At 41.7% G+C, this 25198-nt stretch overlaps 1 protein-coding gene across 1 annotated transcript; it reads right to left on the reverse strand.

Moving 5' to 3' along the window:
• Positions 1 to 303: 303 nt before the first annotated feature.
• Positions 304 to 24440, reverse strand: RRP1B (ribosomal RNA processing 1B). The gene is made up of 16 exons (XM_063126568.1): positions 24275 to 24440; positions 23717 to 23799; positions 21611 to 21668; positions 19627 to 19712; positions 17706 to 17767; positions 13294 to 13423; positions 12092 to 12156; positions 11461 to 11624; positions 10095 to 10186; positions 8205 to 8302; positions 8014 to 8033; positions 7103 to 7228; positions 5349 to 6079; positions 4016 to 4156; positions 2635 to 2701; positions 304 to 1492 (listed from the first exon to the last, which is right to left on the reverse strand). The coding sequence occupies exons 1-16, from the start codon at positions 24417 to 24419 to the stop codon at positions 1302 to 1304; spliced, it is 2259 nt and encodes a 752-aa protein (XP_062982638.1). The 5' UTR covers positions 24420 to 24440; the 3' UTR covers positions 304 to 1301.
• Positions 24441 to 25198: the final 758 nt, after the last annotated feature.

Below are 25198 nucleotides of genomic sequence, written 5' to 3' on the forward strand. Positions count from 1 at the left end.
GGAATATAAAGCAGAGAAATAAAGTATTTTCATTACCAAGATCCATTGACCAAAAGAAAAAGCAAGCAAGCAACCAAAACCATCCACATGATCCAGTGATAATACCTCTTCTATGTGTACACAGTTTTCTTAACAGGGTCTTCATGCTATATATTGTATTTAATAGATGCTAGGGGCTGAGATTCTAACATCCAGAAGTAAATTAAGGATATGGTACCAAAATGAGACAAAGAAATAAAAACAAACACCATTTTGTACTGAAATCAAGAGGAAAAGGAAGACAGGCACAGGCACACCAGCATATTCTATGAGGAATATAATTTAATCTTACACTGCAGATTAAAATCATGGCCTTATTTTCAAAACCATCTTTACCCTGTATCAAAAGGCTTTAAGGCTTTCAGAAATAGATAAAAACACCGCTCTAAGGGAATTCATTTTAATGGAGGGAGAATAATGATGAAAACCTAGCCCCCACAAGAGGGCTTTTAGGTCAGAAGAGCTTTTAAAAAATGCTAACATTTACTAATGAGAACACACACATTATACAAACGGAGGATCAAATCTGAAGGAGCGAACAATGCCACTGCATGTACTCAGGAAATGTGCGCCAACCAGAGCACTTGGGATAGTCAGAAACGAGATGTGCATTAGCAACTGGCAAACCAGTGGAGGTTGAAGTGTTGTTGTTTTCTACAGAACTAGTTCATCTGAACAGATATTCTGGGTTGTAACCAATGTTAGTCCTACTTAGAATAGATCCACTGAAATGAATGGGACTTGTTAGACTAACACTGACTACGACCCTGTATTTCGATTCCAAGCCTTTGGTAGGAAAATAAAAGGGAAACGGAAACGGCTTGTGAGGGAAATGAAATAAAGCAGCACAGGAATGAGGTGAGAGGACTTGTGTGCTTGGATGTAAGCCTATAAAAGTTGAAACTTCTTTACCAGAAAAAACAGACAACAACAGATTAACAGAGTGCAAGCAGCAACAGTTTAGAATAAATCTTTACAAATTCATACACCACGTGATACGGTTATTTTAAAAAGTAAGGTCTCCATAACTGGAAGGCCAAGGTCATGTTCCATTTGTATTACCTTTCTTTTGTTAAAACATACACAAAGCCATTTCAATGTACAGCCAAAGAGGCGCTCATTAAAGTAACGGCATCACGAGTCACACGACCACGACCTTGTATACTATCAGGTTAACTCTGAAAAGAAGATTCCAAAAATACCTCCAGAAATAACTGGTTACTGAAATATTCTGTACAAAAACTACTCTTCTCCTGATTGGCTTAGAAGAAGTCCATAGCAGTTGGTCTTTTCTTAGCAGATGCGAAAAAGAATTTCTTGATTTGAGGCGTTTCTGCCGGAGAGCTGGACGAGGACTTCAGCACCCCGTGGGGTGGTTTTTGCTCAGGATTGAAAGCCACCCGGGAGGCTCCCTCTGGGCTGACTAGGATGCTTTTGTCGGTCTTCTTAAATTCTGTCAAACAAAGATTTAAAAGCAAGAATGTAAGTCTTGCATCATCCTGTTGCTAGGCATATAAAAGTGTTTATGTGGTTGCTACAGCTATTAATGCAAAAATGGTTTCCAACCTTCAAGAATGATTCTAAGGGAATGGAGAAAAACTGGAAACTGCAGTTCCCTAATGGATTCTGTATCTATCAGCAAAGGGCCTGTCAATACGGCAAGATCTATATACTTTAGGCCACTGGTTCTCAATACATATGTGACACACCACTTAAAAACTACTGGGGTCTCAATGGATCACTTAATACACTTTTTGTTCTATAATCAAAGTAGAGTATTTTAATAACATTAGCACCCGCAGCAGTATCAAAAACAGTGCTGTATTATGAAATCGAAGGCTCTCATCCAAGCTGCTAAGAAAGGGCCCTTTCTCCACACTAGTAGAGTGCACTAGTGCTTTCTTATGAAAGCTACTGGCCCTAGGCCAAGGTCTTGTTAGCCTGTTCCATAGTCCGGCCCTGGACAAAATGGCCTTGATCTTCAGTGTCAGCAAAAATAAATCAAGTGCAGGGCTAAGAAGATATTCTCAACTGTTCCACAGCCTTTCTGCAGACCACCTGAATAAAGCTTGTGGACCACCAGTGGTTTGTAGACAGCATTTGAGAAACTTTACTTTAGACCAGCTTTCCCCAACCTGGTGTCCTCTAGATGAATTGGAGTCCAACTCCCATCACACCAATGGCCATGCTGGCTGAGGATTGTGGGGGCTGTAGTCCAATACATCTTGAGAGCACAAGGTTGGGCAAAGCTGCATTAGGCTATCAATATCGCTGCCAGCAGCTAATCACTACTATGGGTGCTAGTACAATAGATGACCTTTGGGACAGAATTCATTTGGGGAAAAGCTTCTTCCTCAGCCTAGATTGTGGTGACCCCAATGATAGGGAACGAAAGTATAGTTCCCACCCCAGTTCTCACAGGCTGCTTCATTTTCTCTTATTAAAGTGAATGGATGCCAATCACGGTTATGTGAGAATGCAAAACCTGTTTTTAAAATTCAGCAATTGCTGTTTAAAACTGCATTCCATCTTCCTCGGCTTCCTCTGCCTATTTTCAGGGACGTAAAAAAGGCATGCATGTCTATCTGAACTCACCTGCAGTCATGTTCTTATTCAGTCCAAATGTGACCTTTTTGGAGATGGAAGATTCTAGCTTGCTTAACTACGAAGAGAGATCAATAGTGGCAGATAAAGTTGTTTTTCTGGAGTATTTAAACCATATACACACACACACACACACACACACACACACACACACACACACACTCATTCACCAGGTCTCTCCAGCCATTCAAGGTGGTTCACAAACACAATTAAAGTTGTTGTAATCACTACTACAAAAGGACAACAGTGGCAAGGCATCACCAGCATAAACCATGGCCCCATGAATACAAGCCTCTTCAGATGATTAGTTTGCCTACAGTTTAACTCTCAAAGGCCATCCTAAAACAGGCAGTGGCCTTCCAACATTTTCTGAACATTAATCAAGGTACATCAGCTGGTGTGTGTGTCCATGATAGTTACTGAAAATAAAAGGGAGAATTTAAGGTTTTCTTCTTCCCCTCCTGCAGTCCTGAGGGAAATCTCTCCTCTGAAGCTGTTATTTGAAATCCCCTATTCGTGTGTGTGTGTGAGAGAGCGAGCAAGAGCGCTTCAGAGTAGGGATTGTCCTTAGGATCAAAGCAGGGGAAGAAAGGGTAAATATTTCCCCCTCTATGCCTACAGCTGCCTCCCCCAAGCTGTTGCCCTCCAGATGTGTTGGGACTACAAATCCTGTAATCCTACAGCTATGATGGCTGTGGGATCATGGGAATTGTAGTCCAACACATCTGGAGGGCAACAGGGTTGAGGAAGGGTGGCCTATAATGATCTTGATAATTGTGCCCTCCTAGCTGATCCTATTTGGAGTTAAAAACAAAACAAAACTCTGCATGTGAAATGCAAAGACCCATGGAATGGCACATGTGGTTTGATAGCAGTTAATCCAGTCAACAGTCATTTCCAACACGAATGATTTCATGTAGTCCAGCATTCAATGTAACTATTTTGCCAGGAAGCATAGCCTTTGGGCAGTATCCAGTGGGGTCACTTCACTCCCACTCCTTCCATTGTGCCAGCAGGACACCACCACCCCACCCGCTAGCACAACAGGGAGCTCACGCTTTGTAAAGGAACCTCAGAAATGCGCATTTCTGGATTGGGACAAGTCAGCCGAGCTACCTTCTGTGAGACCCACCCCCATGCCCTGTTCCACAAGGGAGCATTTCCACTCATTCCGGGTGTTTTTGACAACTGCTGTCATGTGAGCAGGATAGGCTCCTGCCCTTTGTGACATGTCTTCTCCCAGTCAACAATGCATGGCACACCATGGCTATTTCTCCTTCTTGGAAAGGTTCCAAGGAAATCTAATGACCTATTCAGAAGTCTTTGAGCCACAAACTCAGGCAACTCTCAAGACCCAGTCAGTGTTAGTTACCTGCATGGAGGTAATGCTCCCTTTAGATTTTCTAAAGAACACTGGCTTTGGTAGAGCTGTTTTTTCAAATTTCATGAAGTCATTTCCTGCCTTCACCCCCTTCTTCTTCTTCTTCAGCAGAAAGGCAGCACCCCCAGTGCCCTGCAGGGAGATAAAAGAGCATTGATGCAATACTTCACTGTAGCTTTCAGGTTAGCAACAGCATTATAGACAGAAAAACAAAGTTAAGTAAGTGTGGATACTACACAAAGTTAAGTAAGTGTGCATCTGACATGGGGCTGCCTCACCCATTAAAGAGTCAGAAATAGATGTTGAGAAACAGCTCCATCAGCCTACACAAACACCTATTATCTAAAATATTTTAAATACCTTAAACATTCTAATGCGAAATGGAGCCGGTAAAAGCATACATGATAAGATGGGTACAGGTTGTAAGATATATTTATATGGAAGTTTGGGAATATTTGTGGTTGACAAAAAATAAAAATTATGGTTTCAAAATGACAGTAAGATGACATGCAACTCCTGTGACAATAAGCAAAATCAATTAAGAATTACAGCCCTTGATATTTTCATTTCATTTATTACATTTCTATATTGCCCTATAGCCGAAGCTCTCTGGGTAGTTCACAAAAATAAACCTTGATGTGTACATCTGTTTTGAGATGCTTTGATTGAATCAACTGGTAGACCATTGTTTTTTTAATTTGTAGATACCCCAGTGTTGTTAAATACATAATAAAGATAATATTTTACAAAAGAATGTAGAATTGTAGATTTAAATTCTCATGGAAATACAAATAGTAAGCCATTTGCTTATGCGCTGAGCGAGAGTAAAAGCCTACATTTCTCCATTTGAGAAAATAATTAAAAAATCCAAATAAACTTGATTATTTTGGGACTAACTCTTTCTCTTTAAATGGTAGCTTCTATTCACTTAGATTTCTTTTACTTTCTTTTTTTTACTAGTGAAACTAAGCATTCAACGCATCTCCTAAGCAGGGAGCAGAAAGATCTGGAATGTAAGCATAGCTGTTTGGAGGCAAGACCACATAGATCCTGTGGTATGTATAGAGCTGCACATCAGACTGCACTGCCTAATAGACTGTTTACGTCAGACTGAGAAAGGAACTACTAATCTTCAACTGGCCCACCAAGCTCCTGGTTTGTTGGGTGACCAAGGGTAGTTTCTGAGGTAACTGGCTTCACCCCTGCTCCCTTTTAGGTTTCCCTTTCCTGAGTGTTGAGGGACATGGACTATGGACATGGACGCCACTGTGCACTATACATGCTAGCGGTGCTGGAAAAATTAGGGCAGGATGGATCTACTTACATTGCTTTTGCTTTTCTTTTTTGAAGCTTCAAGTTTGTTTTCTTCTATGGAATTCTGGACTTCCTTGATTTTCCTTTGCCTTTTTAAGCCAATCATTTTCTGCTTGGAACATCTAATTTTGACTAAATTCCCCAATTTTTGTTTTTTCTTCAATTTCACTTTTTGCAACACTGGGCATTCTGACTCGGCAAGACCTTCCCTCTCTGACTGCTGAGCAGCCTCTTCAGAAAAACCATTTCCAGAGATAATCCCAGGCTCTGCTTTCCGTTTCTTCTTAATCGCTTTATTATCATGACCTACTGTAGCACAGTGGCCAGGATCTTCCTCAGTACTAACATGAGCCTGTCCGTTTTGATAGACAGTTTCAATAAGAGCCTTCTGCGGGCTTCCATTTTTCTTCTTTGGCTGTTTCTTTATACTGTTTACCAAACACGTCAGTGATTTCAGCGTAGAATTGTCACCGAGCCCTCCAATGGGAGTTCCTAAAGACCCAGCTTCACTGGTCTCCATACTTAAAGATTTCCTTTGCCTTTTCTTACTATTTGACGATTCATCGTCCTGGTCCTGGTCTTTGGAGTCTTCTACCTTGACTGGTACCATCTCATTACTTCCAGCAACAGTGCAAGTATCATCCATCGGACTGGCCTTCCTCTTTCGCTTCTTCCTTTTCTTCTGTGTTCCTGCATTGTCTTCCCCTTCCTCAGTACCATTTTTTCTGTTGCTAGCGTTCTCTGTCAAAACAAATGTAATGGCTTTAAAACTAAAAATGAAGCTGTTGAGTAGCAGCCTTTTATGCCGGCAGTTGGGAACCCAGTTCCATTTAAAATCAGGAGTGGGCAACAAGCGGTTGCCATGGTTGTTTTGCCACCACCCTTGCCAAATTTGTTGCAGTAGTGGCAGCAAACCCCCCAAAGAACAGTGTTTTTGCTTGAAAACAAGGCCCATGAGAAGCACACACTGTGTTTGGAAGTAGAATCACTTTCCTGGAAGGGAGTGTGATTCTGCTTGTAAGCAAAGACAGTCATGGTGGCAAGAAAAGCGCCCCCTTTTGGCAGCAGCCACAATAGTGGTGTTGGAAACCCCCCTCCCCAAGTGAGTTCTGGAGCAGCAATGCAGCCCTTCAAACCCTGAAAGCTGCCCACCCCTATTTTAGACAGAGAAAAAATATAGGCCTCTGAGTTCTGGGGCCCATGAGTAATATCAAGGGATAAATACTGCCATCAGGTATCGTCCTTGCTATCATCTCCCAGAGGCTTCACTTCCTCAACATTCCATCTCATCACAACAGCTAAAGATGATCCAGGGATCTCACCCCAACACAGCAACAGTTATGCTCTTATTGCATAGGTTAACAGGGAACTTGGCTGATAAGAACGATGAATATACTCATAATAATTACTATGGCTGATCTTGGCTGATAATGATGAATATAATCATAATAATTACTATGGCTGATTTTCCACATTAAAGTGCTTGATATTTATGCACAAAACATGAGCCAACCTACAGTCTACTCCCTCCAGTTAACACCACTACTCCAACAGCAAGAGGCATTTCTCATTGCCAGAAAAGGCACTCTATCATTATAGTGAATCTCAATAAAAATTGGTCAGTTGCTGGGAAAGAAGAGAAAAGTGCAGTCCAGATGTCTACTCAGTAGTAAGTCCCACTGAGCTGAATGGGGCTCACCCCCAGCAAGGTTCAGCCTACGTTAGTGGGCTGCTCAAGATGTTGCGAGTTGCTTACTCTCTTACCTTCTTTTTCCAGCTTAGACGGATCCAAAGGTTTGCCAGATTTCCTTTTCCACTTCCTTCTGCTGAAGGTGTCATCATCTTCATCAGTAGAAACATCTTCAGGAAAATCATCTTGAGGAAAGGACCCTGATGTGAGAAAATATTTGAATGAGAGTTGTCCAAAGCAAGCAGACTTTTGAAAACCCTTCGCCTATTCTGGCAAATATCAATTCCGGCATGCATCTTTTGCTATGATTTTACACGTCACGCAAACTAAGATTATTTATTTACATTTATATGCCGCCCCATGGCCGAAGTTCTCTGGGTGGTTTGCAGAAGTTAAAAACAGTGAACATTAAAAACAAGTATACAACATTTTAAACCATTAAGAACATAAAGTTTTTGGTTTAAAGGGGAGAGCAAGGCCATATCTCATTTTCCCAAACTGTAAAACAGGGCTAGTGGTCAACTTGAGGCTCCTGGACTCACTTCAGAAGTCCTCTGAAAGCAATCAATTCAGACTTCTGGCATGAGTGATCTGTCCCTTTCCTGGCAGCCTGCTGGGTGGGGAGAAGGGGAGATGAGAGAGAAAGGGGTGGGGCCCCCACCCAACCCAACCCAACCCACATTTGGCTTTGGTTCCACCCACTGTGAGGCATGTGTTCTTGGACAGTTTGCCCACCCTCAAAAGGAATATGGCCCCTGTAAAGCATCAAATACTGTAATCTGATTGACATCCTAACTGGTTATGCTGGGAACTGGAAAATCATGGATCATATTCCTCCCTAGATAAATGAATTCAGGCAAATGCCCTATAAAAATGAAGCACCTCCTAAGCTTGCAAGACTAACATGATTGTATTATTTCCCCATCCGCTACTGTAGAATTCTTTATGGAAACAAAATCAAAGTAAGATGTTGCTGAACCCTCACCTTCTGCAAGATCTTGAAACCTGGAAAATAAATGGAAAAAAGTCTTGGCGTTGTTTCAACCACACAAACACAGAGATGTACAACATGATGGAGAGCATGTAGTCATTGGGGTGAAAAATTGAAATAATTGGCTAGGTTTGAGTCCAATATGCCTAAGCAAAGATGGAGTCAGAGGCTTCAATGGAACTTACTTTTTAATCACTTTGTAGAGGCGCTTTCTGTTAAAAGTAGGCGTGTTTTTTCTGCTGGCCAATTCAAACAGTGTGTCAGCAACTGTTTTATAATCAAACTATCAAATAAAAAGAAATGCATTACAGTAACTTAGATCAGCAATGTTTGATTATTCAGACCAGAATAGTTCAAACTTTATGACCACGACACCATTCTAAAATGCACTCTGCCACACTGGAATCCTCACTGAATCTACAAGACCTTATGCTACTTTGTCCACCAGTCCAAGTCCATTCATGCCCCCGCCATAATTCTTCAGCTCCAGCAGAAGGTTATTAATTCCACAGCACTCAGGCCTCCCTTTTAGAAATCCCAGTAGGATCAAGAACCACACCTCAGGAAATCCAGAGCCTTGACTGTTTATAGCGCGGATGATGAAACTCTTTCAGCCCAAATGCCAAATTTCATTTCGGAGAAGATCTTGGCGGGGGCGGAAGAGTCACATTCCAGTGGTGGACGGGGCCAAAGTTAAAAATGGTAGGACCAAAACCAGAATCATAGAATAGTAGAGTTGGAAGGGGCCTATAAGGCCACCAAGTCCAACCCCCTGCTCAATGCAGGAAACCACCTTAAAGCATCCCTGACAGATGGTTGTCCAACTGCCCCTTGAATGTTTTAGTGTGGGAGAGCCCATGACCTCCCTAGGTAAGTGGTTCCATTGTCGTACTGCTCTAAAAGTCAGGAAGTTTTTCCTGATGTCCAGCCAGAATCTGGCTTCCAGTAACTTGAGCCCATTATTCAGTGTCATGCAGTCTGGGAGACTGAAAAGAGATCCTGGCCCTCCTCTGTGTGACAACCTTTCAAGTATTTGGAGAGCGCTACCACGTCTCCCCTCAGTCTTCTCTTCTCCAGGCTAAAGATGCCCAGTTCTTTCAGTCTCTCCGCACAGGGCTTTGTTTCCAGACCCTTGATCATCCCCGTTGCCCTCCTCTGAACATGCTCTAGCTTGTCTGCATCCTTCTTGAAGTGTGGCGCCCAGAACTGGCGAAATACTCAAGATGTGGCCTAACCAGTGCTGAATAGAGGGGAACCAGTACATCGTGTGATTTGGAAGCTATACTTCTATTAATGCAGCCCAAAATGGCATTTGCTTTTTTTGCAGCCACATCACACTGTTGACTCATATTCAGCTTGTGATCTACACCAATTCCAAGATCCTTCTCACTTGTAGTATTGCTGAGCCAAGTGTCCTCCATCTTGTAACTGTGCAATTGGTTTCTTTTTCCTAGGTGTAGAACATGGCATTTATCCCTATTAAATTTCTTTCTGTGGTTTTCAGCCCAGCGCTCCAGCCTATCAAGATCACTTTGAAGTTTGTTTCTGTCTTCCAGGGCATTAGCTATCCCACCCAATTTTGCATCATCTGCAAATTTGATAAGCATTCCCTGTACCTCCTTGTCCAAATCATTAATAAAAATGTTGAAGAGCACTGGGTCCACCGTACCATTTCGAATGGGGGGGGGGGGGGGATGCACTAATGCCGGGAACCACCGAGCAATCAATGGTTGGGGGAAAGGGTGTGTGGCCATATAGGGAATCCCAAAGGGCCAGATTTGGACCCCAAGTGGGCCAGATTTGGACCGTTGGCCTAAGGTTCTGCACCCCTCATTTACAGGCCAATACATGCAAAACTGCTCAGCATGCATTGGTGTCTGACATCTTGCAGTTCAAAAAACAGCAATTCAGTCTATTCTTAAAACAAACATTACACTATGGTGTTTTGACAATGTCCAAAGAAAAAGCTCACTAGTTTAATATTAATTTGGAGGGGTTCAAAAGACAGAAGCCTATATAGTTTATCAGGTTTAACAAGAAATTTGCTAGCACGTCCTGCCAAAGTTGATACCTACCTGGAGAACAGGCCCAATGTTGTCTTCTGCGTCTTCAAAAAGTTTATCTTGTGTTTCAGAACCTAGCGAAAGTTTGCTCGGCAAGCCCTTGCCTGCACCAGAAAGAAAAAAACCAACACATTTAACAAGTACTTTGAAGACCTGGGTAACAGAGCACTCAGGGCAGAACACAGAAGAGACTTCATGGAGATCTATGAGGCCATGTTCCAACAACAATATAAAACCATGTCCATTTAAATTTTTATTTTTTGTGACACACACACTCTACAATCAGCAATAGCAGAGGAAGATAGAAAAATGTGTATGGTAGATACAAGAAGTATAAAATCCTCTACAAGGTCATTTTAACCAATGAACATTGGAAGAAGGCCTCTAGCAGCTATCTAGAATCAAGAAGTTCCTGCTCTTTCTTTGTTTAGGCCAGTTTTTCACAAACTGATGCTTTCCAGAAGTGTTGGACTACAAACCCCATTATTCCCAGCCACACTAGTTGAGGATGATAGGAGTTTCTATCCAATACAATTGGAAGCCCCAGATTGGGGAAGGCTAGTCCAGGCTATGGCTAAGGCAGAACTCTAAGCAACACCACCACAGATGGGCTCAGTGTGGAGCGGGGAGAACACAGGGACTGAAATGGAAGAAGGCAATTTCTTAAGAAAAACTGGACCGAAGCCTTAGAACGTCAGACGCCCATGCAGAATAGACCAAAGGTCCATCTACTCCAGCATTTTGCTCACACAGTGGCCAACTTCTTGCCTTTGGGACGCTTACAAGTTGTGAGTGCGATAGCATCCTCCTGCTCGTGTGCCTCAGAAATTGGTATACAAAGGCATACTGCCTGCGAGACTTCAGGTAACATACAGCCATCATGACTTGCAGCCACTGAATTTTAAAATTCAACCCAGTTGAATTTAAAATGCCTTTTAATATGCTGCTTTTTAATAATATATTAGTTTTATATGTTTTTAATCAATTATATGTATTTTAAGGTGTTTTGTATTTGTGTTGTATGCCACCTCGATCCAGAGGGAGAGGCGGGTAAGAAATTAATATATTATTATTATTATTGATAGCCTTATCCTCTTTGAATCTGTCTAATATCTCTTTTAAAGCCATTCAAATTGGTGGCCATCACTACATCTTGCAATCGCCCTCAAGAAGCCAAAACCAACATTTTAAAATTGTGTTTGGAAAACAAATCCTTTAGCACAGGTGTTATACTTTCCCATCAGCTCACTTTTGCTGTATGTGGGCTACTGCAGTTTGAACTAACTGTTCGGGAAGTCTTCAAAGGCAGCTCTAGGCAGAATGCCTAACAGTAGTCCATCTCGAGGTTACCAGAGGTCACAGTGGCCCGTGCCCTTACCTTTGGCCAGTAGCTTATTCTCATCATCGCTCCATTCATCATCTTCTGATAAGTCTTCATCGCTGCTGGCTCTCAGTTCTTTCATTAAATCTTCTATGGCAAATGGGGACTGGTCCACAATAGTTTCAAAGATACCACGGACGATGGCTTGCAGCACAAGATGACTGAACCATTGGAGGGGAAAGAAAAAGGGCATCAAAAAATGGCAAATGGATGGGGACCCTTTTTAGTCTTTCATGAGTGGAGTTTTGCCAAAAATAAAGGAACCACCAACAGCCAATCCCATGAATTTTTCATCAAGAGCTATTAACTTCTGATTCATCTAATCTTTTCTCTAATGTTCTGAACACTGTAGTAACAGCTTCTAGAGGATCAAGAACTGGTTTTCTTATTATCAGTACAAAGAAACTGATGTGGTTCCCATAGTTACTCACACTTTCACTGTCAGGCGCACAAAAGAAAGCTAGCTTTTCCTCAGTGAACATGCCAGTGTCACCCTCTCAGCGGCCTACGTTTCATTTTTTTCTCCGCAAGACTATTCAGATGCCATTTATGAAAAACAACAACAACACAGACAACCCTTTCACTCCCAGAGCCAACCTAAGCCGCAAAATCCAGCTACTGAACTTACTCCTTGGTCTTGGCAACAATTTTGCAGAATGGTTCAATAAACTTGAGATTCTGGTCTGCTGTGAGCTGTAAAAATAAAATACATAGGTTAGTTCAACAGCAACCCGGCCCATCTATTCTACTAGCCATTGGCTGCTGGGGAAGAGCAATGATGGTAAATGGGGGGCAGGGACAGGAAGGCAGTTTACAATTGCAGCATAATTTTGTATACCCACAACTAAATTCACAGAAAGGAAATCCTCTCTTTTCCTCCTCCCAAAAGAGAAAAATACTGGCTGCCTGCTGAAATGACTAAAACTGAAATCTAGGCTGTTTCTACACCTGACTTTCCCCCCAGGATTGTCCCTGGATTGTTCCTGTGCATCCAAATGATGCACAAGAGATCCCTGGAGCAGGCAGGGACGATCCCTCCATTTTCCTGGGATAACTCTTAGGTGTAGAAATGGCCCTAGTACGCAACAGTAGAAATCTGGGGTTGTAGCCAATGGTGCCCTTCCATCAGCAGAATGGACACTGAAGGAAAATCAAATCCCCCCTGCCCCTGCCCCCCATCGGCTGCACAGGATTGGGAAGTCATCCAGAGCAGATTTGGGGAGCATGGGGGAAGGGGGAGGGGAAGGGAAACAGATGAGCAGATGTCGTCTCGCCTAATGTTGGATTTAGCCCATGATGAGAAACGTGAGAAGATATAGGGCGTATTTATGAATTATTACATCATCACTAATTGAAATCCTATCAGAATTTTGAGCAGTTGTTTACATTATGTATAACAGCTATTCCAGTGTCAACTGGGTGCTTATATCATGAACAGTACAATGCTTATTATGTACTATGTTGAACTTTTTTGATACCGCCTGCCAAAATAAGACGATATAAAACAAAACAGAAAAACACACCAAGGGAATATTGCTTCCTTCCCCTTTGCAAGAGGGAAAGTATTATAAGAGCTAGTGCTTTCTGCTTTGTTTAAACTTGGTCTTTTTAGGGGAGGATTTGGTTATATTATGTGTGTGGGATGCAATTCGTTTGAGGATGATAATAGTACTACATCAGTGCTTCCTAAGGAAAAGTAACAACACACACACAATAAGTAAACTGGTCTTTACTTCTGCAGCAAAAGAAATGACTGTGCTGGTTTAAAACATATTTTATAGAGAGGACTTGCGATACAGCACAGCAGTATGCAGCCATTTGGCGTCCTACCTCTTTAGCCCCAATTTTAGCCAGCTCTTCCAGATAGATGTCAATAAAATGCAGTTTTATCCCAATGGCAGCATTGCTGTCTGGGTGAATAATCTCCTTCATCAGCATGTTCAGAAATGGCTCAGTAAAACTGGAAAAAGGGGAAAAAAAGGTTGTGGGGGGGGGGGGAGAGAGGCATGTTTGATTCAGCTGGCTTATGTTATATGACATTTTATCCATTCTAGAAGAGTGCTTCTCAAGGAGAAAAGAGTCAGACTTGAATATCTCACCAGTACACACTCTCTGAACAAATCTTCTTGTGGGCTCTCCCACACTAGAGGCATTCAAGAGGCAGCTAGACAACCATCTGTCAGGGGTGCTTTAAGGTGGATTCCTGCATTGAGCAGGGGGTTGGACTCGATGGCCTTGTAGGCCCCTTCCAATTCTACTATTCTATGATTCTGAGAAAAACCTATTTTAATATTGTAACGTATTATGAAAATGCCATTAAACCTAGTTTTAACTATGTTGGCCCAGAAGGAGTTGTAATGTGATTTAGAATTGCACAAGTGTTCTAGAAAAGCTTTCCCCAACTTAGCCATCCGTACACCTTTTTGTCTCGCCCTTTGCTTTTGGCTTTTCTCACATTCCCCACTGGGTTCCCTTTTCATTGGCTTTTCACTAACCCACCAGATGCGTTGGTCTACAAGTACAAATAGCCATGGTGGCTGGGGGATGTTGGGAATTACTTCAAGACATCTGGTGAGCACCAGGCTGGGAAAGGCTGTTCTAGGATTCTACACTAGGCCTCCGTGTTGCACAATGGCAAAACCCAAAATTTGGAATCAATTAGGTGGGCCGGGAAAATATGCACGCATTGATTTAGTTGGTATGATGGACACAAAATGCATGATTAATGACTCTCACAGGAGTCATCGTTTTCTTTTTCTTTTCAGGCCCCTTCTCTTTGCCGGAGGGGTCATGGAGAATGATAGGCAAGCCGCAGAGAAAAAGAAGCAGAAAAGAAACTTTTTTTTCTTTTTGGCAAGGGAAGGTGAAAAATAAAGGCTGGTTGTAAGAAAGAAGATCAAAAAGGTAAGAAGTTTTTTAAAAAAATCTTAGACAGAGAGATAAGTATAGGCTTGAGACAGGAGGAGATGGGAATTGGCTCTGTCCCGGGCGAAAAGCAGGCACGAACTGCCTAGGAGGAGCTTCAGGCTGATATAGAGGGCTTAAAACTCAGTCACGTGAGACCCTGCTTTTGCTGGGCGATAGGATGAGATAACCCGTTATTTATTTATTTGCTACATTTATATACCGCCCCATAGCCGAAGCTCTCTGGGTGGTTTACAAAATTTTAAAACAGTAAACATTTAAAAAGTATACAAAATTTAAAAACATAAAAACAGTAGTATAAAAACAACAGTATCCATTTAAAAACAACAGTTCTAGGATGCCTTCCTCACACCAACCTGGAGAAACATTAAATACAACTAAAATCACAACAGTAACAAGTAAAATCAGCCTGCAGCCCAATGGGTCTGTTTACAATCCAAAGGCCTGCTCGAATAAAGCCGTCTTTGCCTGTTGGCAGAAGGAGGGCAGAGAGGGAGCAAACCCAGCATCTTCTTTGATATGGAAAAAATCAAAGTAGAAACATAGGAGCCTTGTGGGGAACAAAATAGAGTTATATGGATAGGAGGAGATTCAACAGAGGCTGGCTGAAGAATTCCCAACTTCTCTCATAGTGCAATCAATCAATAGCACCACCATGCAGATTTTATTTTCCTCTGCCAACACAATACACAAGGAAGTTGTACTGAGTGCTTTTAACAAATCATACTAATGCTCCCCCCTCCCTCTGCAACGGGGAAATGGAAAATAATTTCCGAAATAAACATATTTAGCATTCCAACAGAATGGAAGAAACGGCAATAGCTCTTAAGAAGGGATGCCCACACAGCTTAAATATAGTCAACAAAAGCTCTCCTTTTTCATAGCTTTCGCACCGAGGTAGTGAAGTGGGGGAAGTGATAGCAGATTAAAATTAATCACTGATTTAAATCAAGCTTTCCATTAATACTTCTTCATATAATTCCTACACAATGGTGCAAATCTAACGACTAAGCCATGTTAATTTACAACTAAACAGAGTACTATTTATAGTTATTTCATTCTTACAACAACCAGGATTTGCATCTCTTTGCTGCACTGAGCCAGTTTGCACATCATGCTGCAGCTGCTGCGATCTTTAACCCAGGAATTCCCAGGCCTGAGCGAAGTGACAAGTGCACTGTCTCCTGCACTTGTCATTTACACTTTCAATGAACAACACAGGAACAACCCATTGTTTCATGACATATGAACTTGGAAACTCTTGGGTTTTTCATGGATTAAACATCCCAGGGTTAACCTACCAATAAACCATGGGCAATTATAGACCCAGTTCACACATGGTGGTGGCAAATCATGGGTTAACTATTAATTAGCTATTAGGTTAATTGTGGGTTCTTTAACTGATTAATATCAGTTAAACAACTCACAATTAATGTTCAGGTTTGGATGTCACATAGCAACCCCCAATCAGGGGTTGAATATTCAAAATGCCCATGGAATGCATCCAACACGCACTGCGGCAAATCATGGGTGAATTAATTAAGGCATGATTTGCTGCCGTTATGTGAAACCTGGGTCTTTAATTGTCCATGTTTTGTTGCTGGGTTAACTCCAGATTCGCATGTCACTAAACAACCCACGAATGCCTTTTCCTGAGTTAATTGAAAGCTGAAACAACGGACACAGAAGCAGTGTGCTTGGCACTTTGGCTGTCCCCAGAAATTCTTGGATATAACAAACCAGGAATTATACTGCGATGTACGAACTGGGTCACTGTGCACATTTCACATCTTTTCCTTTTTTACCTTTAGAGGGAATGTTTTTTAAATCTTCCCATTTACTGTATTTTTCACGGCCAGCATCCACAAGAGTCTGTGAGGTTAAGTATGGTAATACAGAGATCTACTCAGTTTGGCCTTCTCTTTCTCCTTCCAGGGTTACACTTTTTTTTTTTTGCTCTGCCTTTGTCCCAGTCCCACCCCCCCACCCCCAAAAAGTAGGAAGGAAAAATAAAATGTCCATGACTGATAGGTAGAATTAAGGTCTAATAATTGGTTTGGGCAAGACTAGTGCAGTTTATTTTCATCAATGTTTGGTAGGTAGTGTGTAAATACTTCCACCTGAGAAATGATAAATTGGTTCTTTATTTACATAGAAAAGCCTCCTTTAACTCAAAGTATCAGGCAGCAGGCACTGGTTTAGGGATTGACTATAGGGCTAACAATCTTATATCCAGACTGTTTAATATTAATTTAGTTAAGGAAACTTATTTACTTTTTAAATCACGGATTTCTATCCATTTGGCCTGAAGAGTCCACAATCTCCTCTAGTCTGCAACTATAATAGGCAATGTTCACAAATATGAGGATTAGTGACATAAATAAAATCTGAGCGTTTGTGGCTTCTGCAGTTTGTCATCTTCCACTCAGCCATGACATTATTTTTCTAGACTCTTAGCTGGCAATCTAGACACTGTTGTTCCCAGGTTAAGTCCCTTTGAATTCAATGTGATTTACATCTGAGTAGGCATATATGATTTCTCTTCTAGGATGCAATCCTATGCATGTTTAGATAGAAAAATGTTTTACAACTCCCAGCATGTCCCAGCTAGCCATGGTTGGCTGGGGCATGCTGGGAGCTGTAGGGCTTTTATTCTGTCTAAACATGCATAGGATTGCACCTTTATTGTGCAGTTTTACCATAATATTTGGGCTGGGGAAGCCTGCATTCAAATCCATTCTCCTCCGCTAAGCTAGCTGAATTGCTCGGTGCTAGTCTGTCTGTCTGTCTGTCTGTCTCTCTCCACCTAACCTACCACATTGAATTGGTGTGAGGATAGAACAGGGAATTTCCCATGTATATCACCCTGTGGTCTTTAGAAAAAATGCAGGATGTAAATATGAGAGATTTAAGCTGTATAAAAGTACAAATGCTGAAATCTAATACCGAGACTGCAATTCTATGTACACTTACTAGGGGGTAATCTGCAATAAACTAATGATAAATATAGTGACATCTAATTTATTTCCCAGTAAAATGCAAAAGTATGGGATTTAAGGTAAGTTGACACTGTGCTGAATAGGACTTACTCCTATGTAAGTGTGCATAAGGTTGCAGCCAAGAGAGAGAGAGAGACTTGCACAAAAATATATATAAAGTAAGTGTGCAAAAGATAAGCTTTCGGTTTGGGGCCCATAATGTCTATCAGACATAGCTAAAGATATTTCACTGGTGGCTCACCAACAGATTAGATTGGGCAAGAGTCTTTTTCTCATAGACAAAAATACCAACACACTCGATTCTATGGTGTCACCTACCTTTCATTCCATCCATTTCTTTTCAGTACTTCAAAGGACTGCCTCAGCACCATGCGGATCAACTAAGTTAGAAAAGATGCACTTATCTCAATTTCTGAAGTCACAGGAATGTTTGCAAAATAAAATTATCCTCAGACAGACTTTGTAACCAATGACAACTTTAGTCATAGAAAAATACATAAAACACGAGCTGAAATGCATATTTCCCCTACATGCTAAAACACAGAAATGCATGTGGGGGGGGGGGATTTGTGCATTGTTTACAAATGCGAATTTGCACAAATTCAGGAAATTGCACAAAATCCAATTCTATCAATGAGGGAAAGAAGGAATGAAAAGCACCTGACAATTCACAAAACAGACAGAATGGATTTTACAAAATCTGTACACTCCTAACCTCTTTTGAACATGCCTATATTTTCTCATGTTTAGAATCAGGGTGGGGAACCTCAGGTCCAAGGCTTTAGGGCCCAGAACATCAATATATATATATTTTAACCTGAATGTTATTTACAGCTCTGGAAGCCTTTGAGGAGAAAATATTGCACAGAAACTTAGCCAATACTATCATTGTCATTGGCTCCATTCAGACTTCAAGTTAAGGAACCTTAACTTTGGTTCAATAGCCTTTTGGGGGCATTCCCCCTCATGCGATTACAGTTGTGTGAGGGGCAGAGCAGGGCCCTCTCCCCACATATGGTGGAGAGGTCTGAGGCAGGGCTCCCCATACAACTTAGAACCCAACGTGAGCAAGGATTAAAATCAAACAGGAAGCTGAAATGCATAGAGCAGACATTACTTCAGACATCAACACATGGACGGTGGGGAGAGCAGCAAAAAAGTGATGGTGGTGTTGGATCCACAGGTGTAGTCTTGCTCTCCCCCTCATGGGATTATGTCATGAGGGGAGAACAGCCAAAAGGGAAGTGAGCCCTGAAAAGCTATGGTGTGAGATTGGTCACTAACCCAGAATCCGAAACTATTGTTTGAAATGGATTTGCAAACTATGGTTTGGTAAGATGTCTGGATTGACGAACTATGGTTATGGTCACCACACCGTATCTAGAGGTTGCTGCTTCATGGAGAAGGGAGTGAACTTGAATACTGAGGGCAGGGAAAACCAAAGGCATATAAGCAGCTCTAAACCATTATATGCTTCTGGAAATTCAAACGACAATTTGGGTTCTTAGCATATGCTAACTATGGTTAGCACAAACCATGGTTTGGCATGATGTCTAAACTGACCCACTACCAGCAATTCCTTAATTCTCACAGCAATCGAAACAACTTTGTGCCCCCCAAAGTTGTATAAGGTCTCAACAGACAAAATCAACATAATTAAGCTATGTGACCATTCATCAGCCTCTTTGCTATTAACGCAGGTAAACAACTGCAAAAGTTACACTACATTGTGAGCAATTATTTGGGTTTCCAACCGCCCTAAATTGACCGAGATCTGATTCAGCATGTTTGATTTCTATTTAGTAAACAAACACACACCCCCAAAATAAATGTTCATTTACATACTGTATAAATTTATATAAATACAAACTCCTTCCAATAACTGAAAGTAGTTGAACTGAAATACTTGCTTATGAAAAAAAAATGAATAAAGTGCATGTAATGTGGCTTAAATACTCAATTCAAAGTTTTGCTTAAAAATTATTTTTACTGGAATACTGAGATGACAACACAATAGCATACATCACCCATATTTTATTTAGATTTTAAGTGTGGGGAGAAGATACTGAAAACAATTGTTTGCACTCATTATGTTTCTAACCAATTTTACTTAAATGAATTTCTAGAAGTGGGAAACTTCCTGTGGAACTATATAGTAGTGGAAAGGTTTCCACCCCACAACACTAAGGGGCTGCTCTGCTCTGTCCTTTTAAACAGCAGTAGAAGAGTTAGCTTTTACCATGTAAAATTTATCTAGGCGCAGTCTGTCTATTCCATTCCATTCACGGTTCATGGTTTGCCAGAAAGTCTGAATAAACAAGTGCCCTGCAGTGGAATAATAAAGGTAATTTTCAGGTCCCATATCTATCATGTTAAATATTCATATAGTCCACCACAAACATCTTCACAACACCTTTCATAAGTGAAGGGGGAAAATATTGTTTGAGTTTCCCAACAGAAGGCTTGGCCAAGGAAGCAAAAAGCCAGGAGTCTCTGTGGCATGCTTTAAAGTAGGAGAAGCCTGTTTCCTGTTGAGGATAGCATTTCCTCAGAGGCGAACAGTGAACTGGCTGCATCCCTGCGATAGCTGGAGCCAAAGACCCTAGGGCAGCCTTGCCTAGCCTGGTGCCCTTTAGATGTGTCGGACTAGAGCTCCCATAATTCTCAGCCAGCATAGCTACTGGCCCACTTCTTTAGGGTTCATTTCCATACAAAGGAAATGCAAGAATTTCAGTTTAAACCCAATGGCACTGTGCCACTGACAAGCAGCTCCATCAGCAGAACTGGGAGGGCGGCAATTTATCCTCCCCTCTGCAGCCTCCCCTGTGCACCCCCAAAATGTGCTTTGGAGGACTGAGAAGCCCTCTAGAACAGACCTTTGGATGATGCGGAGGGCTGTAGGATGGAGGAGAGAGGGAGATGGCTCAGTCACACTAGCACAAGGCTAGGCAATGTGGTGCCCACGGGCACAGTTGGCCCCACAGGGACATTTCTTGACATCTGCTGTGTTTTTTTGCTTTTTAAATCAACAACTTTTCTTGCCACTGGAAACAGTTCGTAGCAAAGTGAGAGCCTCCAGCTGCTGCCACCTTCATTTCCTATGAATGGCTCTGGGCCACACGTGGAGCTCAGAGGCCTTCTTAGGACATGAAGATGGCGAGGAGAGCAATAGGTAAAGCAGCAGGAAGTCAGCTGGGAGAAACCTGGGTGTTGTGCTTGTGCATATGAATGGATAGGGGATGCACGTATATGAGAAAGGAATTTCAGAAGAACCCTGAAAAAAGTGACCATATCTTTTTGTGTAAAGAGTAGAAGGGGGAATGAAAATGTGCGTATGAGAAAGAGAGTTTATGGGTAGTGATCCAGGATGCATGTGTGAAAGAGAAATAGGGGGGAACGAGTTGGCAGAGTGGTGCAGCAAGAAAAGCTTTGCCTTCTGTGAAATAGATTTTTCTTGGTGCTGAAAACTGCCTTCTAATGAGGTGTTCAGTGCGTTGGGGCTCAGCCCCCACCTCTGCCTTGTACTCAAGACTTTTGGGCTTTATTTGTCTTTTGTGACTAGCCAAGGCTCTTATGGCAGCCGTTTTGTGGTGATGTCAAATTGCCCATTGTACCCATGGCCCCCAAAAGGTTGCCTACCCCTGCACTGGTGAATGCTCACTATCATGACATTGGATTTAACTCAATGGGAGTAGTTATGCCTCCCTGCTCTCAAATCACAGGGAGAGCACAAAAACTACAAGGGGTGGCATTAGAAAGTTGACAAGCCCATCCCATTCCCCAATGTTTAATCCTACATATCTATCCAGATGAAGGTGATTGTGTGGCTTTATTAGCCAATAATACAAGGACCAATTCAGAAGTTTCTATAGTGGTACGGCTGTGGCTGAGCAATGCTTTGGTGCAGCTGCAAGAATGCCTGAATGGTAATTTCATACATGTTAATGGGATTTTGCAGCTAAATAAAAATGCCAACATTGATGGCTTGTCCAGGAAGTAGAATCATACAGAAGTGACTATTTGAGCTCTTTGCATATAGTTTGATAGGCAGACCTGTCATCAAACAATAGCTGTCCAAACGCTGCTTTGGAGTTACATGGAAAACCAAGATAAAGATGTCCAGGACATAAAATGTCTTATTTTAAATGTGTCCATCTGTATAATATAAAACACCCTTGGCTAGAAACCCCCCAAGTAAACAGGAAACAAAAAATGTGACTTACGAGCATCCATATTCTCAATTACATGAACAAGCTGTGATATATTGTTTGATAACTCCTCCTAAAAAATGGAAGATTTATTTTTAGCATACAGTGCTGAAAAAGTAAATTCCCTTTCATTTTCAGAAGATGCCCCCTCCAGAAATCTGAAATCACTCTCTAAATTACCATAAACACAAAAAGCCATTTGGAGATTTGGCACAATTCAAGTACCAATAAGGCCAAAACATTATCTCCACTACAAATGAGCTTGTCACAGATAGATATAAGAACATCCTGAAATACTAGACAGACGAACACTCGAGGACATTAAGCACCAGGTGTGTGGAACAACTCTTTTACATAGAGACCAACAGAGATTGATGTTATAAATCTGCATTTAAATTCAGAGAGCACTGATCTACATTACACATGCATCTCAAAATTCAACACCTAGAAATATAGAAACGTAGTCTCCAGCAGCATAGTCTATTGAACTTGGGGGTTCACTAGGGTCAAAATCCATGTCAGCCATGAATTGACTGTGTGGATATCAGGAAATATGTATTCCTCAACTTCGCTTCCATCTATAAAATGATAGTTTCCTGACATGATAATGCACAAAATACCCACCATCAAGCACTCTGCATGCTAAGAGGTGCTTGGTGAAAGATGTATTCTCATTATCATTCTGATAACCTATAAACTATGAAGAGATGAATTTAAAAAACGTTTGCATCCCCCTGACTATGGATTATTAGTAGTTGGAGCACATATTTCACATGATACTTGATTAAGTACTGCTATATTAAGTTGGTTATAAACTATGAAAGGCGAGGGATTATTACTATTTTTAGCAAGCTCAAAATTTTAAAAAGTGATTCAAAACACTATTTTCATTGTAATTTTACTTGAAGATACATTTACAGTGCAATCATATACATGTATATTCAGAATAAGGCCCTGTTAAAATCAATGTGATTTATTTCTAGGTAAGTGTGCATAGAATTGCAGGTTTAGTCAGGCAAATTCTTGTGTTCTTATATTCTATTAATACAGTAAAAATCTAATGCCACAGAGGCCCACTTTAGTAGTCAAACTATTTGTATAAATTGGAACCCTATGCCTATTTAAATAAAAGAAAGCTTAACCTAATTAAGGCTGAGGTCCTATAGCTTCCAGGCATGAAACGGGCATCTCAACTCTATGCATATCTATTCAGAAGTCCCTGTGCAATAACTTTCAAGTATGCAAAGTACAGCTCAATTATAAAATCTAAAGGTATTTAAAGTTTAAATGCCTTTAAATTGCTGTCATCTCTGATCACTTATTTGAGATAAGAGCAGGTTCTCCTGTACTGTGCTGAAGACTGTCTTTCTTGGGAGATGATCTGGTATTTCCTATTAGTTATCTGAGATAAGAGAGGAGATTTCCTAGAGAGATCTTGAGGGAAAAGGGCCTGTGCCCATCCAGGCTCATGGCCTGGATGGAAAATTTTTGGCCTGCTGGCTAGAGGTCCCCCCAATCCTGTCCAATACTTCTTTGAAGTATATCCAATTAAACAAAATGACATTTCTTTTCAATCAGTCATGCATAGGATTGGGCTGCACATACATAAACAGAGAACTGCATCCACAGGCATAAAGTTAGATTCAAGATAACTTTGGGCAACCACCTGTCAGGTATGCTTTAATCCTGTCAGGATTCCTGCATTGAGCAGGGGGTTGAACTCAATGGCCTTTTAGGCCCCTCCCAACTCTACTATTCTATAATTCTAAGTTCTGTCTTCCAGGGACGTAAGTATTCTATTTACAGAAGGTCCATCTGCTTGATTACCAGGGATCCCTCCCTCTCTGCCCCATATCACAAAACATTCCACCACCACCTCAGACATTCTGTAGCATTTACAGGGGATTCCCATGGGGGGAAACGGGAAGATTTTAAAAGGTTAATAACAAATTAACAAACTTATTTCTAAATTTTCTCTCTAATGGGTTTTAAATTAAATGAATTTTCTTAAATTGCACCCAATAACAACATATCATGATCTGCATCATCTTGGGATTCTATTATTCCATCACACAGACATCACCTTTATAAAACATTCTAACGTGGACAGTTTTGACATACCTGTAGTAGGGGTTTATCCTGCATCCACATGCAGTAAAATAGTCCTTTCCATATTTTTAATAGTTCTTCTTGGGTAAAGCTACCTGAAGCAGAAAAAGGAAATTGTGCATTAGAGAAAGGGGAAACGCTATTATTGTTATTATTTACATTTCTATAACATCCCATAGCCAAACTCTCTGGGTGGTTTTCAAAAATTAAAAACTATTAAAGATACAGTATTCAATGTTTAAAATGTGTTTTATATATGTCTTACAACAGCCCCTGCCTATTCAGACAATACACATCTGTTTGCCCGATAATTAAGTATGGCAGAATAACTCCAACCAGATCAGTACTCCTTTCACTTTTCACATTTACCCCACAAAGTTAACAAAGGCTACAAAGAGCAGAGTTTCTCCTCGTGTCCCCTCGGTCTCACGCCTGTCCGTTCCTGCCATTCCTTCGGCGACTGCCTGTCCGGAGACGTCTCCCTCCTCGCCACTCAGCCTGGATCCAGGGCAGAGCAGCGCACGCTGCTTTCCCCTCACGAGCACCACGTGCTTCCTCCCCAGCTCTTACCCGCCGGATTCTGGGTCCTGAGAGTGATGTAGCCGCGGAGCTTTTTCAGCGCCCGGTCTCGAATCCGCTTCTCGTTAGCGGCCAGCCTCTGAGCGAACTGGACCTCGGGAGGTTGCGCGGCGGAGGCGACAGCGGCGGGAGCCATGATCCACCACGGACCATCCCCTCCTTGCGGAACAGAACGCGCCTCCCCCAGGTGGGCTGAGCCCAAACGGCCTGCCGAACGCTCGCGGGTGACGTCACAGGCACTACTCCGTCGCCAACATTCTAGGTAAGCAATTCGGTGGTTTTAAAAAAAAGAAGCAGCAAGAAGTGGGAGGGTCCGAGGGCGGAAGTGGGTGGCGCGCGGACTTCAGAATCTTTGCCGGAAGCGTCACGAGGAGCTTTTAGAGGCTGCGGTGTAGCTCGTGGAGCAGCAGCTTCCTGTCAGACTGTGAACGAGGTGCAGCATATAAATACAGAGCCAAGATCTCAGGGCGGCTTGCAACAAGAATAAAAGCAAATTAAAATACACAGATGAAACAGGCCAACAGTAAACATATAAAAACAGCAGGTCGGGCACGCTTACGTAGAATTAAACGTCAGTGGAACTTACTCCCAAAGTAGCGTAGATATTGCGCTAGTTTGCATATATACATGAAGGTTCAGCTGGTTTGGAAACGTCAACTAGTCTCTGTTCGTTTTCGGAATGCTGCTCGTTCAGTCTCCCATATCCTGAGATGTTTTTTCTCTCAACCATCCTTCCCCCCGCGCATTCTAGTATATTCTGAACTATATTACTGCAGTGGACAGCAGCATCTTCCTTCTCCAAGTAGAAGCAAAGTTATGATTGTTTCAATCTTATGTGGGGAAAATGTTTTTTTCTGTTTAAAAATATTTCAAAAATTGCCCTGCCAATATTGTCTGTACTAGAATGGGAGAAAC

This window comes from Elgaria multicarinata, chromosome 5 (assembly GCF_023053635.1).
Source record: "Elgaria multicarinata webbii isolate HBS135686 ecotype San Diego chromosome 5, rElgMul1.1.pri, whole genome shotgun sequence".
NCBI classification, from domain to species: domain Eukaryota; kingdom Metazoa; phylum Chordata; class Lepidosauria; order Squamata; family Anguidae; genus Elgaria; species Elgaria multicarinata.

What these genes read in the sequence shown, in the direction of transcription:
- RRP1B (XM_063126568.1), bottom strand. Translation starts at nt 24,419, where the DNA reads ATGGCTCCCGCCGCTGTCGCCTCCGCCGCGCAACCTCCCGAGGTCCAG. An exon ending in AGGATAAACCCCTACTACAG is followed by an intron (nt 21,669 to 23,716) that starts GTATGTCAAAAC and finishes TCCATTTTTTAG; the next exon opens with GAGGAGTTATCAAACAATAT. An exon ending in GTTTCAAGATCTTGCAGAAG is followed by an intron (nt 7,229 to 8,013) that starts GTGAGGGTTCAG and finishes TTCTCACATCAG; the next exon opens with GGTCCTTTCCTCAAGATGAT.